At 32.1% G+C, this 18483-nt stretch overlaps 1 protein-coding gene across 1 annotated transcript in view; it reads right to left on the reverse strand.

Annotated features, from left to right (window-relative positions):
* Positions 1-18483, reverse strand: part of LOC115886576 (probable serine/threonine-protein kinase DDB_G0278845) — a 107934-nt gene that overhangs the window by 61577 nt on the left and 27874 nt on the right. The window contains exons 2-3 of the mRNA XM_030905810.1: positions 15127-15228; positions 4515-4747 (exon numbers count right to left, since the gene is read on the reverse strand). Coding sequence (XP_030761670.1) covers positions 4515-4747; positions 15127-15228 — 335 coding nt within the window. The remainder of the gene's footprint in view (positions 1-4514; positions 4748-15126; positions 15229-18483) is intronic.

Consider the following 18483-nt stretch of genomic DNA (forward strand, 5'->3'; position numbering starts at 1 on the left):
AAATAAAAAAACCTGTATGAAATATGTAAAAAGAGGACCCAAAATATGATCCCAGTATTCAAAACTACATTAATTGACTTTTTCGTTGATTAATAATAATTGTTAATAAATAAATATAACTGAATATATCTAATAGACAGGATGGACAGTGTTAGGAAAAAAACTAACACCTTAAAACTGAATATTCATTTTTGACAAAATGCTTAAATTTATAAACAGAGGACGTTTCATTTCATTAACTTTATTTTTTTTTTTTTTTTTTTTTTTTTTTTTTTTTTTTAGAATAATTTATTAACAAACCCAATTAAGTTTGTAATTAATTAGTATTGGGGCGGAAATACTGGTGGTATATTTAAATTAATGGTATACTTTTATTTAAAAGATTTAAATAGTTTTCTTTTTGCATAGATACAAATGGTCTAGTAATATTATCGTTTACTAGGGAAAAACGATAATTATTACTATCCTGTATATTTTGCTACATTTGTTGTTTTAAAACAATCTAAAATGTCATATTCCATGGATATATTTGATAAATTAGAGGTCTAAATTGATAAGAAAATGATTTCTAACGAAAACTTGAAGGATATTGTTAAAATTTGTTATAATACAATTTGATAAGACAATTTAAATTGTGCATCTGACTTCCTTTCATTTAAATATACAGGGTGTCCATTAAATTAAACAGTTATTGCCGTTTAAAGCTAGTAATTATTTAAAAATAAATTTTAGACACTTCTGTATAAGGTAGTATACTTATTTATTAATTGCAACACAATAACTGATAATAAATAAACTTCAGAAATATTTATTTTTAATAACGTTGATACCCTCGGAAAATGAACTTTAAATTTATACTGCAATTTCACAACCAATTTTGGAAAATATTTTCAAAAACGGTAAAGTTAAGTAGTAATAAACCTTAATCAATTTTACCTATATTTTAATTTCGTAGAAGAAACTAAAAAATGCAATTAATATACAGGGTGTTCTATTAAAAATACAACTTGATATTTTTTATTTATTTGGGACACTCTGATATTCTTGTAAAAATATTTTTAAATTGTAGCTCTAATAGTCCTTTCAACGAACCCAAAACTTACAATTTGTAAAAAATCTAAATTTCGTACTACAATACTCCGTGTTTTTATGTGGTGAACAACCCTGTATAGTATTCCATTTAACAATATACAACTTTAGTTTGAAAATATATTTGAATCACCCTGTATGTTGACAAAAATATTTTCAAAATATGCGTTACCAATACCCCCGTTATTCCAAAAAATAATGAAATTCACAAACCAAAAACCTAATATAGAGCTTTTTCGGAAGCTTGAATCACCCTATATAAGTGTCTTTTCGATCAGCCCTTGTATATACCGGGTGCGTCTCAAAAGTGACTCACAGCTACAACATTTTTATTTATTCAGATAAAAAAAACGAGATTTGGTATGTTAGTATATGACATAAATTAGGATTGATTGACGTATTCAATTGTTTTTGGTCACTTCCTGTTTCACCGGAAATGACTACAACTTATGATTTTTAAAGGACCACCCTCGGTTTTTTTTTAACTTTTATTCGATAGAAAACGGACACTCTGAATAGAACAACACTCTGAATGAAAATATGAAAAAAAAAAAAAATATGTTTATTTGAAATTGTAACATGCGGTTCATAACGTCAATTTGACTCCAAACGTGTGGTACCAAATTATTCTTAAGAAAATGCTTTTCCCAAATATGGTAATGACCCACCCTTATTCCATTTGAACAAACTGAGATATGATTAAAAATACGATTTGGGCATCTTTTAACCTGCCAGGACAAGACACAAAAAAAACATTAGACGATCTAATCTATTTTCCAAGGCTCCTTGATTAAGAATTAGTGTTTTTAACACAGCCATAACACTCTAGATTGAAATTTAAAATACGATTTTTTAAGACGAAAATATCAAAATTTGACATATGAAATGTCATTCTATTCAAAGTGTCATTTTCTATCGAATAAAGTAAAAATATATCGAGGGTGCCATTTAAAAATAAAAAATTATAGTCATTTTCGGTGAAACATTAAGTGACCAAAAACAATTGAATACGTCAATCAATCCTAATTGATGTCATATACACTAACATACTAAATCTCGTTTTTATCTGAAAAACAAAAAAGCTATAGGGGTGAACCACTTTTGAGACACCCCCGGTATATCCAGTCATAATCTGTATGCCTTTTCCAAAAAAAAAGAGTATTTTGCTTTTCAAATCATGAACTCTCTAAACCTATTGGCCAGTTTTTACTCATTTTCAAACAACTAGCAATCGGGTTAATGATGTTTTTATTTTGGGAACATTGCTAAATGGTATTTTTACCTGTTTTTCTATTCGTATAGGTTTTCAACGAATATCAGGAAAAACTAGGACGAATTGCAAAATTTGTAACTTTTATAGCTTAATGTAGAATTGAAAAAACAAATCGCCTTTTGGATTTTACAGATTTTAAAACAGTAATAAATCAATAGATTTATTACTTACTACAATAGTGCAATAACACCTACTACTCGAACTAGAGCTAATAAAATCCGTGTTTAATATGATTTGAATTAGACAACCTAGATAAAATATGGCACGCTTTACATGCACTCCGAAAATTAAATTATATTAATGTGGAAAAACTAAAAGTGACTGAAATAATTTCTGGTCTCAATTCCTGGTTCCTTATTATCAAATTAAGTACAGGGTACACATTAGACCAGTGTTTACAAGATCAAATTCGATTTTCAAAATATAATTCATTTACGGCGTAGAAAGCCTTGTATAGTAAATAAGAGTTCAATGCTTTGCGAAATGAAAGAAATGATGTTATGGATTTGATTACAAATGGTAGGTGATTGTGCATTTTTTTCGAGTTGTATAATATTGAACTTTTAACTAACTCTGAGCGTGGGGTAGGTAGATAAAGATCTTGTTCCGCGTTCCTGAGTGGATAAGTGTGAGATGGCCTTTCTTGAGGAGCTGATACATGTTTACGTATTAGGCAAACCGATTCAAATATAAATAAGGAAGGAAGAGTCAATATTTTTAATACTTTAAAAAAGTCCCGGCAATGAGTCCTCCTGTTTAGTCCCAGTGAATATCGAACAGCTCTCTTCTGGAGCTTGAAAATGCGGTCAAATTGAGTCGCACAACACGTACCCCAGAATGGAAGGGAATACCTGAGGTGCGACTCAAAAAGTGCATAATAAACAGTTCTAGCCACTGACAAGTTAAGCTCCTTAGAAACAGACCTTAATGCAAAACAGGCAGAGCTCAATTTTTTCGACAAAGCTTCGATATGTATGTCCCATTTCAGAGAATTGTCCACAACAAGCCCTAAGAATTTTACGGATTTTACGACGTCAATGGTGGTGTTGTCAAGTACAAAAGGCTGCAACGAGTTTTTATACGACAAAGCCTTAGTTTTAGAAATGTTGAGACTCAGGAGGTTCGAATCGCACCAAGATTTAATGGTGATTAAGTCATTTGATATAATCCTATGAAGTGCCGCGATGTCCTTGTTGCTCCAAGTGAAGCTAGTGTCGTCCGCAAAAAGACATATTTTGCCACTGATGTTTAGTTAGCAATGTCGTTAATAAAAGAAGAAACAAAATAGGGCCTAGTACTGAGCCTTGTGGTACTCCACATTCTATTGGCTTGCTAGAAGACAACGTGGTATCCACCCTCACAAGTTGACTTCTGTTGCTCAGATACGACTTAAACCATTCGAGAGATGATCCCCTGAACCCATAGTGCTGCAGTTTATTAATTAGGATCTTATGACTTACACAATCGAAAGCCTTAGAAAAATCACAGAAAATTGTTGCTGTAGAATGATGGTTGTTTAGGCTGGAGTAAACTTTATTAAGGAGGGAAAACATAGCGTCATTTGTGGACTTGTTGCTTAGAAATCCAAATTGATATTCAGTAAATATTTTGTACTTAAACAGAAAAGATACCAGCCTTCTTTTAACCAACCTTTCTATGATCTTAGATAGCGTTGGAAGGAGTGCAATTGGGCGATAGTTAGAAGCTTCATCTTTGTCTCCTCCTTTATGCAGACGAATGATTATTGCCGTCTTAAGACATTTTGGAAAAATACAATTTTGGAACGACATGTTTATTAAAGTTGTTAGGTGATTCAGAGTGCTTTTTGGCAGATTCGAAAAGATTTTTAAAGTTAGCCGGTCGGTCCCAGAAGAGGATTTATTTTTGATGGTATTAATTGTACTGCAAAGCTCTTCTAAAACTACGGGCGAAAAAAAGAAACTGTGTAAGTTTACATTATCATTGCAATAGGGTTCCCGTTTTTGGCTTGGTTCCCATTTGGGTACGGAACCCTAAAAACTATTGAAGAAGGACCTCCAAAGCATATTTTGAATATTAATACTAAATTAAAATCGTGTATTCGTCATTTTAGTGAAAATGTTTATAAAAGTGAACAGTGGTTATGTGGTTGTAAGGCAAATATAACACTTACTTTTCCAAAACTTCCCTTTCCAAGTACTTTCAAAAAGTTGAAATCGTCCACGCAGTATTTCCTGAACCTTGGAATCGTTGTGGCTGGTGGGGTGATCCTCCCACTCCTCTGGAAGCTCTGGTAAGTACTGGACTGGGACACTTCTTCGGGAAGATCATTGTAATCCAGTGCAAAGGCTGGATTCAGAGCTGGATTAAGGGTACTGCCTGGAGAGTCACGACTATCAATGGAACCTAGATAGAAAAACAAAGGAGTTAAATAGTGTTTAGTATAAGATAGTTATACAAGGTGGCGCACCTCATTCGCCTCGGTTGATTATATGAAAACGGAAAGATGTAAAGACAAAATATTTTATGGGTATATGCGGAAAGGCAATGTACATAATTTGAAAGACTACCGGTTGAAACTAAAACCTCTTCTTTTTACATTTAAAGTGTCTCTGTTAGGCACACTCCTATAATAAAATTTTATAACGATACCTTCAACTGTTAAAAAACTATTAAAGTTTATCTTTAATTTTTCAAAAACTTTAACACCCTGTATCTTGCGTAAGAAGCATTTCCGACCCATAGTGTGCTATATCAAAATTAATATTTCGACGTCCCCTATCATTCCTCGAAAGCATGACCGACTTACAGGAATCACCCTGTATATAATATGTAAAGAAATTATTCTCCATAGTAGAAATGGTTGAATAAGCAGAAAATTATAATGAAGATGATGATGATTTTGAAGCTGAGAAAAGCACTGATTAGTGAAGTAAAAAATCCAGGTTTGCATTAACAATAATTAAATGATTTTTACTCTCTTAGTGATTATCTGCGTTTTGTTAATTTTGACCGTTTTGAAAGCCTTAATTTTGACCTAAAATGCTCAGTTAGTTGGTATAATGACCGGGTTTTATCGTAACATATCGTTTTATAATTTCAATTCCTATTATTCTTTGGATCATTAAAATACTTAATTATTTACCTACTGATATTATTTACCCCCGATCTATTACCCCCGAGAAAAAAAGGAAGATATTCTACAGAAAGAAACTTTATCATAAGTAAAACTCTTTTTTTTTAATACCTGACAACAAAAGTCCACCCTTATACCCGATAGATATCCTTCATTCTTCGCCCTGACTGCCACAAAAACACCCCGGAATTTTCCCCTATAGCTTCCAACCCCATCCCTGACATCTTTCTTTCCTGGCAGGATCCGGCAAATTATTAATCTACCCCCGTTTCACCTATACAAAACCGAAAACCGCCCCGGGTAGCGACACAAAAGAAAATACCGTCGGTATTAGGGGCTGCTGCTTGGCTTGGCTCGACCGGTCCTGCGGCAATCTATACGATGGTTTGCTCTCATATTCCCGCTCTCTTTTTTAAATAGATTCCTGTCGTCATTATTTCGAGTTTTTCTTTTTTGGCTTATCGATACGACGAGAAATTGTCTTTTTAGTTGAAAAGAAACAATATATGAGTTATTTTTTTGGCGAAACAATAAACATAATATAAGAAAACTAATCAAGTTCAACTTCCGGTATTTCCGGAAGTGCCGCCATATTGAAAATATTTTTAATCGATAGATCTCGTTGTGAAACTATGATATGCAAAAAATGTCCTATCTAGATATCGTAGTTCTCTAAAAACTTCTAATGCACGTTCAGCCTGGGACACCCTGTATAATTTCTTTTCTTTTATGACGCCACTGAACCTTGAACTTGAACTAAACCAATACCAACGAACCTATAAATAACTTCTAATTAACAAACCGTTAATTTACCGTGGTAATAATAATAACAATAAAGAGAACCTTTAAGTGACGTAGGTCGTTCATTTCCATTTTACTGTTTTTGTTTTTTCGCTTAGTTAAGTTTTGGCGATAGATATCGATTTATTTTTAGCCAGTCAGCGTCAAGATCGGCGTTTGGCCAGTGACGGCAAAGATTTTTTGGGTTTCTCTGTATGTATGTGTATGATAATTTGTATGTGTATTTGTCTAGCATCGTTTATTATTTTTAGCTCATTGGACATGTTACGAGATCAATTTTGTTTAAATAGAGCCAATTAAGTAAGTTAGTTAGTTGACTACCAAATCAAATAAGTGAAAAAGACAGCAATCACAAAAGGATAGAAAAGAGAAATTACCAAGGCAGAAATATGCGAAAAATTCATAGTGGAACTTTTGCCAAAAATCATGACAGACCTGATAAGCAAAGACATGTCTACTAACAAGGCATTTATAGTGAGCTTAATAGGCATCTAAAGCTGGTGGGATTGATGGACAAAACCATGTACACTATAGTCACTACAAAAATCAAATCTAAAATACACTTAAATGCAAAAAACGCAAGGGAACACTTTTTCGTCAAGATTAAAGCATGTCTTATATATTTTTTACTTTCAGTCCTATTTTCATGATTTTTTTTAGCAATTTGTATATAGATCTATCAACAGTCTTTAATTCACCTGAAGATTTAAACACTTACTTTGTTAATGTTGCTAAAAATTTAGTAAACACCATAACTCCTTCTCATGATTCACTTTCATATCTCCCTAAAGCAAATGAGAATTTACACAGTTTCTTCTTCACGCCGGTAGCATGAGATGAGCTCCGTAGTACAATTAATAGTATTAAAAACAAATCCTCATCTGGGACTGATGGGCTTACTCTCAAAATGTTCTCTGAACTTCCTGAATGCCATTCCATTAAACCATCTTACTACTTTAATTAACGAGTCATTCCAAAAAGGAGTTTTTCCAAACTGCCTTAAGACACCAATAATTATTCCTCTGTATAAAGGAGGAGATAAAGATGAAGCTTCGAACTATCGCCCAATTGCACTCCTGCCCACATTATCTAAGATCATTGAAAGATTGGTTAAAAAAAGGTTTATATCTTTTCTCCTTCAATACAAAATACTTACTACCCATCAATTTGGATTTCTAAGTAACAGTTGCACAAATGATGCTATGTTCGACCTTTTTAATAATGTATACTCTAGCCTGAATAACCATCACTCTACAGCTACAATTTTCTGTGATTTCTCTAAGGCTTTCGATTGTGTAAATCATAATATCTTAATTAACAACTTGCATTACTATGGTTTCAGGGGAGTGCCGCTCGAATGGCTTAAGTCATATCTTGGCAACAGAAGGCAGCTTGTGAGGATTGATACGTCTATGTCTTCTTGTAAGCCTATAGAATGTGGTGTCCCTCAGGGTTCAGTACTTGGCCCTATTTTGTTTCTGCCTCTTTGCGGACGATACTAGTTTCACTTGGAGCGGCCCAGATGTTGCGGCACTATATGATACTATATCCAGTGACTTACGCACCATTAAATCTTGGTGCGATTCTAATCTCCTATGCCTCAACCTATCAAAAACTAAAGTTTTGTCATATAAAAGTACTATACAACCTTTTGTACTTAATAACACCACTATTGACGTCCTGGACTCTATTCTTAGGACTTGTTGTAGGCAACTCGTTAAAATGGGACTTTCACATCGAAGCTCTATCAAAGAAACTAAGCGCTGCCTGTTTTGCGCTAAGACCAGTTTCTAAGGAACTTAACTTCTCAACCTCTAAAATAGCCTATTATGCCGTTTTTGAGTCACATCTTCGTTATGCCCTTCCGTTCTGGGGTACTTGCTGCGCAACAAAATTTGATCGTATTTTCAGACTTCAAAAGAGAGCAGTTCGGTATTTATTGGGACTGAACAGTAGAACTCACACTGCCAGAATTTCTTTAAAAATTTCAAAATACTGACTCTTCCTTCTTTATTCATTTTTGAATCCGTTTGCGTGATCCGCAAGCACATATCTGCTATTCCCGAAAAGCCATCTCAAAACTATCCACTTAGGAATGCGGAGCACGATCTTTATCTGCCAACCCCGAGCTCAGAACTAGTTAAAGGTTCAATACTGTACAATGCCAAAAAAATGTACAATCATCTGCCTTTGAATATCAAGTCGCTTTCGTTCTTTCCCGCATTTCGCAAAGCTCTAAAACCATACTTACTGGAGAGAGCCCTATATACGGTAAACGACTTTTTTGTTGATGTTTAATTATGAACAATTTTGAATTTTATTTATAATTTTTATTTTGATCATCTCACACATGGTCAAAGGTCAAGTATTTAATATTTTATAACTCTAAAATTATATCTATTTACTGCGTACTGTTCTGCAATTGTCCATGTATATTCTTTTTGTTATTTTAATGACTTAAATTTTTTTGAATCGTATTATTTGTGTTGTGTATTTTTTGTTGTTTGTATTTTCTTTGTGCTTTTGTTTGTTTTATGAGTGCTTTGTCGATGAAGCCGTTTTGGCTTTTTGTACAATAAAGCGTTGTTTGTTTGTTGTCAACTTTAAATCACAAACTCAGTTTTTTTATAAACTTTAGTATTTATTTAGCTTATCATACAGGGTTAATTGAAGGGTTGTTTTTTATCTTAACTTTAAAACACCCTGTGCAATAATTTCGTCGGTAACTTTTCCCAAAACTTTATTTTTCGATTAGAACCATGTCTTCTGAGCATTTTGTTTTTTGACTTATGTCAACACATACTTTGGTTAATTTTTACGAGCGAAATGAACTTGCCACAATTTGCAATTTTTTCAACTATCATTAATTTATGATGTTATTTTTTAATATCATTTGATGGTTTTGGTGATTATTGTCGTATTGTCACATTGACACTGATTAGAACTCTTAGATTATAAAAAACGTTAAAAAGTAACGATACAGGCTTGGTTTTAATAAATATTAGTAACACTAACAGAACTAAGGTTATGAAAAAAAATAACTGTATTAACTAAGTGAACAAATAAGCAAAAAACTTGTAAAAAATACTCTAATACTTTGTATTGCCTCCCCCGGCTGCTATAACTGTCTGTAAACGTCGATACTGTTAATGAGACTGCAAATATATTTTGTTATGTTTTCCCATTCTTTCTTCAAGGACCAAGCGAATATTCATAATTTCGGCCAACTTCAACAAGATCAATGACTTTTCCATAATATTCGACAATAAGAACCATATTCTATCGTACACAACAATAATCACCAAAGCCACCTCGTCACTATGAAGACTACCATCAAAAAGTAACAATAATTGAAAAAATTTCAAAATGTTCGTGTCAAGTTCATATTGCTCTTAAAAATTAACCAAAGCATGTGCTGACATGAGTCAAAAAACAAAATATTCAGGAGATCTGGTTCTGACCGAACAAATAATGATTTAGGAAGATTTGCTCACGATATTATTGCACAGGGTGTTTTAAAGATGTATAAGAATGTATAATTTAAGAAATATAAACTTTATTTTTATAAATTTTAAAGTTAAATAACACAGTTTTTTTCAATTTATTTTAAAAAAGTATTTAAGCTGTATTTTATATTATAATGCATCTTAAAGTAAAAAATACGAAATAAATATTTAAACTTGACAGTATTGCTGTATTCTTTTTTTTATTGGGAAGCATTTCATCTAATATTTTGTTTTAAACGACATATAATAAAATAACAAATAATAGGTGTGTCGCAAGTGAAATAAACGATTTTGCAGCCATCAAAAATAGAAATTCTAATCACTAGACAGGTATTTTTATTTTTTCGAAAAACTCAAACATCAACCTACTCGATACAGATATAACTCCAAAAAGCTTCTAAAAATACCTTTATTTTTTTTCGAAAAATCAGCTGCCTTCTACAACACGTAGCCAGGTATTTCTAATTGTTATAACATATACACGGTGTCCCATTTAAAAAAAACGTACTGCAAGGATCTTGTAGACTCGATGAAATAATAGATTGTAGATTAAATTGGAGGGGGAAAGAGTTGATCACACTTTTTTGAGTTATAACTCGTCGTACAGTCTCAGGGCTGTGACAAAAGCCAGTATCTTAGACGGTTTTCGAGAGTTTAATTCTCCATCTCCGATATCAGTCGTACCAATGTTTATGGTACTTAACGTATGTTTTTGTTCTGGTATTTCTGCATTTTCCCCACAGAATTTGCGTTCGCACTTGTTTATTGCCTTCCAGTCATTTCAATGTTCCAGTTAGTTTAATGTTCACTCCTTTTCTAGCTAGATCGTTTGCTTTTTCATTACATTTTATCACTTGATGGGCTGATATGGACTTATTTTCTTTGCCTAATTTGTTCCAGCTTCTCTAGGCATTCTTTAAACAATTTCGATTTGCACAGTTGATAGCTCTTAAAGCTGCTATAAGATAAGATACAAAAATGAATGAAAATTAAATTTGAGAAAGATTACGCCTTGCGGATCAATCTTGACATCTTATTTGTTTTGGATTGTTACCAGTTTTTCTTATAGTTATTAATGATACAAGTTCGATAGGAACATCATAATGGCATTCATAAGTTTCATTAAAAAGTTCGTATCGAACGTGTATCATTCAAAATTTAATCTACGACGCGACACGAGGGACGATCCAAAGAGATTTGATTTAATTTAAAATATCAGAGATATCCTCATAAAAATCAAAATTGAAAATTATCAGGTGCCCATATTAGTGGACGCCGTGGTAACCGTGCTTGTTGATTGTTTCCATTTTGACTTTGACAACTCAATTATAGATGTTCAATTTTGTGTTAAACGTTCAGTTTTAGCAAAAAGCAAAAAATAATATTAATATGGGTGATTCTGATTCTGAAAGTGTCCCTTTGGATATTGAAAGCATTGCGCAAAACTTTGTCGATTCCCTACTTCCCGAAAAATCAAGACAAACGTACGAGCAAGCCTATGTAAAACTTGAAGATTGGTGTAAAGGGAAAGGAATCAAGAATAGTAGTAACGAAAAGGTTCCCCTGGAATATTTTGAACATCTTTCAAAACATAGGGAGGCTTCATTACTTTGGGTGTATTATTCCATGCTACGTTCAGTTATATCAGTGAAGAAAAATACAGTTATTAGTAAGTACGTCCATTTAATTGCATTTCTAAAAAGAAAATCGGAAGGATTTCGGTCAAAAAAATCGAGAATTTTAAGAAAAGATGATATAACTCGTTTTTTTTGTTGGAAGCCGATGATAAAACTTATTTCCTGACAAAAGTTTCATTGATAGTGGAACTTGCGGTGGAGCCTGCCGGCGTATCGAGTTGACAAATCTGCAGCTGCAAAATGTTAAAGATGAAGGACAATGCATTCATGTCATTATTCCGTTTACGAAAACAAAGATATCACGAGATTTTTTTTTATAACTAAAGGGAATGTTGAAGGAATAAATATGGTGGAAATGGTTCGAAGATATATAGCTATGCGGCCAAGCAACACAGAGCATACTCGATTTTTTGTGGGGTACAGAAATGGAAAATTTATTAAGCAACCCGTTGGCATTAATACTTTAGGGAAAATGCCGTATAAAATAGCATTGTTCCTAAGTCTTCCAAATCCACAACAATACACTGGACATTGTTTCCGTAGATCGTCTGCGTCGTTGCTTGCAGATTCAGGAGTGCATTTATTAACTGTTAAAAGACATGGTGGTTGGCGCTCTAACACAGTGGTAGAGAGCTAAACAGAAAATTCCAGAGAAAATAAGAAAAACGTGTCATGTAATATTTTGGGTAACATTTCTGGCAATGAAGGGTCTTCAACAAGTTCAAGCACTCAGGAAATAAATTTATTTTCTAAAAATTCAACTCACCTGTCATCGTCTGGAATTAATTTAACCAATTGTACTGATATTATAAGGAATGTTTACAATAAATAAACGTATTTAGGTACTTTTTTTTGCTTGTTTCTTATTTTAAAATTTGCGTGTTATTATGAAAGCCATAATGACATCCAAATGACAATGTTAAATGTGTCATAATGACATTGTCGTAGATTAAATTAGTTAAAATTGACTTGTCTAATATTGTTTAAATTTGACATGTGCATTCAGCATATGTACGTCTTTAGAAACCTATGTACGACTTCACCGTAAAATCAACAGGAGAGCCAATATTTGGAAAGATCAAAATATGCATAGGATTTCCTATGTTTCCAATGACGGTGCATCACCCGGTATAAAATCCAAAAATACCCGCTGGGGATTAACATTTACCTAACAAAAAGCTTCAAATTTCCTCTAAGTATTGTCGTTTTAATCTCCAAAATCATTTTCTTCCATTATGAAGAAATCTCATTACCGATGGCGAAATTTAATTTAGAAATATGCTTTGAATAAAACAAAAAACCTATCGAGCTGCGTAGGCGTGGAGATATTGGAATTTTCCAATAAAGATCGCAGACGAAATACCAAAGAAGGTATAAGATAATTCGGTCTCAAAATATCTGAGAATCTGTTTTGATTTTGCACCTTTTTTTGTCTGAAAATATGTTTTGAAAGAAGGCAACCCTACGTTACTTATTTTCCTTAACGATTTATTTAAATACTAACATTCTAAAGTACCGTATGATCGAGAAAAAACAGCGTCAGCGATGGCAATGAAATGAAGATCGCTGTCATTTTATATGTAAATTTACATGGGGAGTGTCATCGATCGTCATTTCCCAGCTAACTGGACGCCATTTTTTTTCGATCATACGGTAGTTTATAATATCATTAGAATAAAATTTTCAGTACTCAGTTGGAATTATGAAATTATTTCACCGAACGTTTGCAACATGTTATATAAATAAATAAACATATCTGAAAATACAGGGTTGTTCACCACATACGACACGTATTATTGTGGCTAAACGATTAGATTTTTACAAATTGTTAAGTTTTGGGTTCGTTTAAGGACTATTAGAGCTACAATTTAAAATTCATTTTACAAGATACAGATTGTCCCTAATACCACAGAATATCTAGCTAGGCGTAGCTAGATATTCTATGCTAATACGTAAAAAATATCATAGTTGTATTTTTTAAAAAGGAACACCCTGTATATTATTCTATTTTTAGATTCTACGATTGAAATAAAGGTAAATTTGATTAAGGTTTACCGCATTTTAATCTTACCGTTTCTGAAATATTTTCAGTTTTGTGAAATTGCAGTAAAATACATATTTAAGGCTTCATATCTCCAAGGGTATCAAAGTTTTTAATACTAAATATTTATTGAAGATTACTTCTATTAATCAGATATTGTGTTGCTCTAATAAAATTATAATACCTTATACAAAGTGTCCAAAAATTTATGTTAAATAATTATGTACTAGTTTTAAACGGTAATAACTTGTTTAATTTAAATAGAACACCCTGAATATTTTACGTGAATTAGATGCACAAGTTAATTGTCTGACAAATTGTATTATACCATTTTTTACCTATCTCTTCAAGTTTTCGTAGAAAATGCATTTTTTTTAAATTTAGAGCTCATTTATCACTATATCGATGGAATTTTAGATTTTTTAAAGCAATATATGTACAAAATGTACAGGTAGTAAAAATAATAACATTGTAGGCCCATCGGTTTGCAAAAAGAAAAGTATTTAAATCTTTGTAAAAGAGTATACCAATTAAATATACCACCATTATTTCCGCGCAAAAATTAGTTAATTACATACTTTATTATTTTAATTAATAAATTATTATTAATAAATTATCTAAATAAATATGGATTTGACTCAGAAATCTATATGATAATAAGTTATAAAAATGAACGTCTCTGTTGTTATAAATAAGCATTCGTCAAAAAATCAAATAAAATTCATAAGGTGTTACTTTTTACCACACTGTCTAATACACATACAAAATTCAGTTTTTTAGTATTTGGAGCAATTATTATTAATCAACGTAAAAGTCAATTAATGTAGTTTGAATACTGGGATTATATTAATTGGTGCTCTTTAACAAATAATATTTAAACAGTTTTGTTTTTTTATTCTTGAATTAAATAAGCAAATTATATCGACAATATTAGTATCTGTACTCTTTGAAAATTTGTTACATCTTTAAAAATAATCTAAAATGTCAATATTCCATGGGTATATTGATAAATCAGAACTTAATTATAAGAAAATGCATTTTCTACGAAAACTTGAAGGGATAGGTAAAAAATAGTATAATACAATTTGATAGACAATTAAATTGTGCATCTGATTCACGTAAAAAATATACAGGGTGTTCCATTTAAATTAAACAAGTTATTGCCGTTTAAAGCTAGTAATTATTTATTATAAATTTATAGACACTCTGTCTAAGGTAGTATTTTGTTTATTATTGCAACACAATATCTGATCAATAAATAAACTTCAGTAAATATTTAGTATTAAAATCTTTGATACCCTTGGGAGAAATGAAGCCTTAAAATTTGTAATGTAAATTCAAAAAATTGAAGATATTTCAAAAAGGGTAAGGTTTAAGTGCGATAAACCTTAATCAAATTTACCTTTATTTCAATCGTAAAATCTAAAAATAGAATAATATACAGAGTGTTCCATTAAAAAAAATACAACTATTATATTTTTTACTTACTTGGGACACTCTGTATCTTGTAAAAATATTTTTAAATTGTAGCTCTAATAGTCCTTCAACGAACCCAAAACTTACAATTTGTAGAAATCTAATTGTTTAGCTACAATACTCCGTGTCGTATATGGTGAACAACCCTGTATAAGCAATATTTAATAATTATTGTTATTGCTACTCACCTTTCCTGACTTTTTCTATGGCCTCTACAACCAACTTTTGGTTGATGCCGCACAAATTTGCCATCAATTTTTCGCATTTCTTGTGACAGTTCACGTCACATTCTATAGAAAAAAATAAAAAGACATATTTTTCTTAATTAATCATATGTAGTAACATCAAAAAAATCTTTTGATAACATTTTGCCAATATTTATGTATTAAAAATAATAGTTATTTTTTATACAACACGATAAAATTTATCGTCGGCATTTTATCGTCAACCGAAAAGATTAATTCACGAGCGATGAAATTGCCAGTGAATTAATTTCGGGACACGAATAAAACAAAAATTTTTTCCATAGCGAGTTACGTTTAAAAAAATATTCAGAAATTACTATTTTAAAAAATTTATTACGAGTGGGAAAAATATTGTGCTGGGTTAACGTTTTTGTAATTTGACAAATAAAGCTGTCTCTTTAGTTGTCAGTTTTGAGTCAATATTTTAATTCTTTTTCGTGTCGATTGCTGATTGAATTGGAGCCAGATATGGCTCAAAACGAAATAAGTAAATTACCAACAGATATTCGGGCTGAGGCGACAAACGCCATATCCAAACTACTTCCATTTAAATCCCAAATAACTTATAAAAAGGAATACAAAAATTTTCAAAAATGGAAGCAATTAAAAAACGTGCGAAAATAAATAAAGTTTTAAACCTATCCTCGCTGTTAAAGTATCATTTAATCTACTCTTGCGGTTAAAGTACTATTTTATCTACTATTTTTGATAGATATAAGGCAATTTTAACCGTTGCTATGGAAAAAAATCATATAGTCTCAAAATCAAACTTTTTTATAACAATGTTCGTCATCTCTAGAAAACAAAGGTGCTGTTATGCATCTTTTAAGAAGAGAACTGTTAGAAAATGCATCGCATTATGAAAAATTCATCGAGACGGTCGGTGCTAGAAGAAAAACATAGGGTTTTTCGCGAAAATAAAATTTTACAGCTATCGCATTCGAACGAGATTTACGACGTCTTTTCCTTCGAATATAAAATATGGCCGTCGCTCTTTCGGCCAGGTAAACCTCTCCAGTCTCCGATTGATTTACATGGAAGATAGATGCGGAATTTGCCTAATAAACGGATGAAATATGGGCAAATGCATAGAGCGTTTGCCGTTTCCGTATTAGGCAATAATATATCAGTCGCCGATCTTGAATGTCTGATAGGTACCAGTGGCAGCGTGTGATTTTTCTATCTACTATAATCTCCACCATGTTATATGGGAGCGAAACCTGGGTGCCGTACCGCCGACATATAAGCGCATTAAACAAGTTGCAACAGAGACATCTTAGACAACTCTTAAGAATCCGATGGTTCCATCATGTCTCAAACGTATCGATCCTTGAAATATTGAAGTCATCGTTACCAAATCCCGCTTAAGATGGGCTGGTCACGTATGCAGAATGCAAGAAAACCGCATACCAAAATCTCTGCTTTACGGTGAGCTTGTAAACGGTAAGAGGAGGCCGGATGGACAACTCAAAAGGCACAAGGACCTTTTCCACGAAAACTTGAAGGCGATTAATATGCAGAACGAGTAGGAAGAAGTAGCTCACAATAGAACTCAATGGAGAAAAATTGTAAACTCAGTTAAGAGCATCACAACCAAAAAGTAAAGATGCAACAAAGTAATGAGATTTTTGAATGTCTGGAGTGCGGTAGGCAGATAACATCACGTATCGGGCTTTTCAGTCACAGAAAAGTTAATAAAAAAGATGCCATGCGTGAACATCTTCTAATGCCTGTCAGATACTGGTCAGCGAGTAATGGCAGTATGTAGTATGTGATTTTTCATGATTTTAAACAGGTTTGCGAAATGATCAGGATCACAATAGATCTAGGAAGGTCGCAGTGGTACAGGCCGATAGTCACGCATTTTTTTACACTGTGTGTTTTTGCTTTTTTTCTTCCTTTATAGACTAAACGCTGCTAAAATTGAAAATATGGAGTTAGTGAGACTTCTAGGAGTCTCCTGTAATTTTGATGATTGGTGAGTGAGTCACTGTCAAAAAGAAAAGTTTCATTTTTATTTCGTTTTTTTTTTCGAATAATTTCTGAAGTAACGTCAATATTTGGATGAAAATTGGTGTCTGGGAGTTTTTTGATCTAAGAAATTTGATTTTAATGTCATTATGACTCCTATATGTAGGGGGCGCCACCTACGTATTTTTTAACTGGTATGAAGAGTAGGTTATAACTTTTCGTCCATATCTGTATAAAACTACTGAGTGAAAAATATACATTTACAACGTTTTTAACCTAAAACAGGTGTCTTAGTAAAAATCGCTACGAGTAACGGTTCTCGAGATATTTGGAATCGAAATTATCAAAACTTGTCATCATTGACATAAATTAAACATGTTGACTAAATAGTTATTATACAGGGTGTTTCAAAACAAATGCGAAAAACTTTAGGGAGTGATTCCTTGTTCAAAATAAAGGGTAGTTTGGTAGTATAAACGCTGGGTCAAAAGTCAACCATTAGGGAGATATCGCCGTACAAAGATAGCCGAAAAATAATGTTTTTATTTTTTATCTTAAAAACGAAAAGCGATAGACTAATGAAATTTTATGGAGGCATTACTGTTATGAAAACACACTTTCTGGTAATTTTTTCACTTTTTAAAAATGAGTGAAAGGGGTTGAAATAAACTACCCCTATCATTTTTGTTAACGAAATTTAAAGAAAAATCTTATCAAACACATGCCAAAAAATTAATTTGGACAGTTTAGTTTGTTTAGAAACTTTTTTATCTCTTGTGTTTTTTGATAAAACTCACCGATTTGAAATAAAAAAAATGTAAAGCATTACATTACATGTCAGGACCAAAAAAATTTTAGATAAAGAATCTAGTGGGGTTCTGTCATTTTTTTAGGAAAAAATCTAGTCGGCCGCTGTCACTTTTTAGGATGTTTCTAATATTTCATTTGACATTACTCTACTGCAATACGTTTTGCATTATTTTTCCGCCATCTTTGTACCGCAATATCTCCCTAATGGTTGACTTTTTTTGACCCAACGTTTATAAAGCAAACTACCCTTTATTTTGAACAAGGAATCACCCCCTGAAGTTTTTCGTATTTGTTTTGAAACAGCCTGTATAGACTGAAATCATAATTTTGAAATGTTTTTGTGCCAAAAGTTCAACAGAAACTGTTTTATTGTCATTTTTTCAAAGAAAAATTAATGATTAATTTAAAAAAGTTTCCAAATTTATCATTTCAGTCAAATAACAATCTACTCAACATATGTTTATTTTTGTCAATAATGACATGTATTGACTTTTTCCATTATAAATATCTTGAGAACGG

The sequence above is a fragment of the Sitophilus oryzae genome, unplaced genomic scaffold (assembly GCF_002938485.1).
Source record: "Sitophilus oryzae breed Bouriz unplaced genomic scaffold, Soryzae_2.0 scaffold_1145_pilon_pilon, whole genome shotgun sequence".
NCBI classification, from domain to species: domain Eukaryota; kingdom Metazoa; phylum Arthropoda; class Insecta; order Coleoptera; family Curculionidae; genus Sitophilus; species Sitophilus oryzae.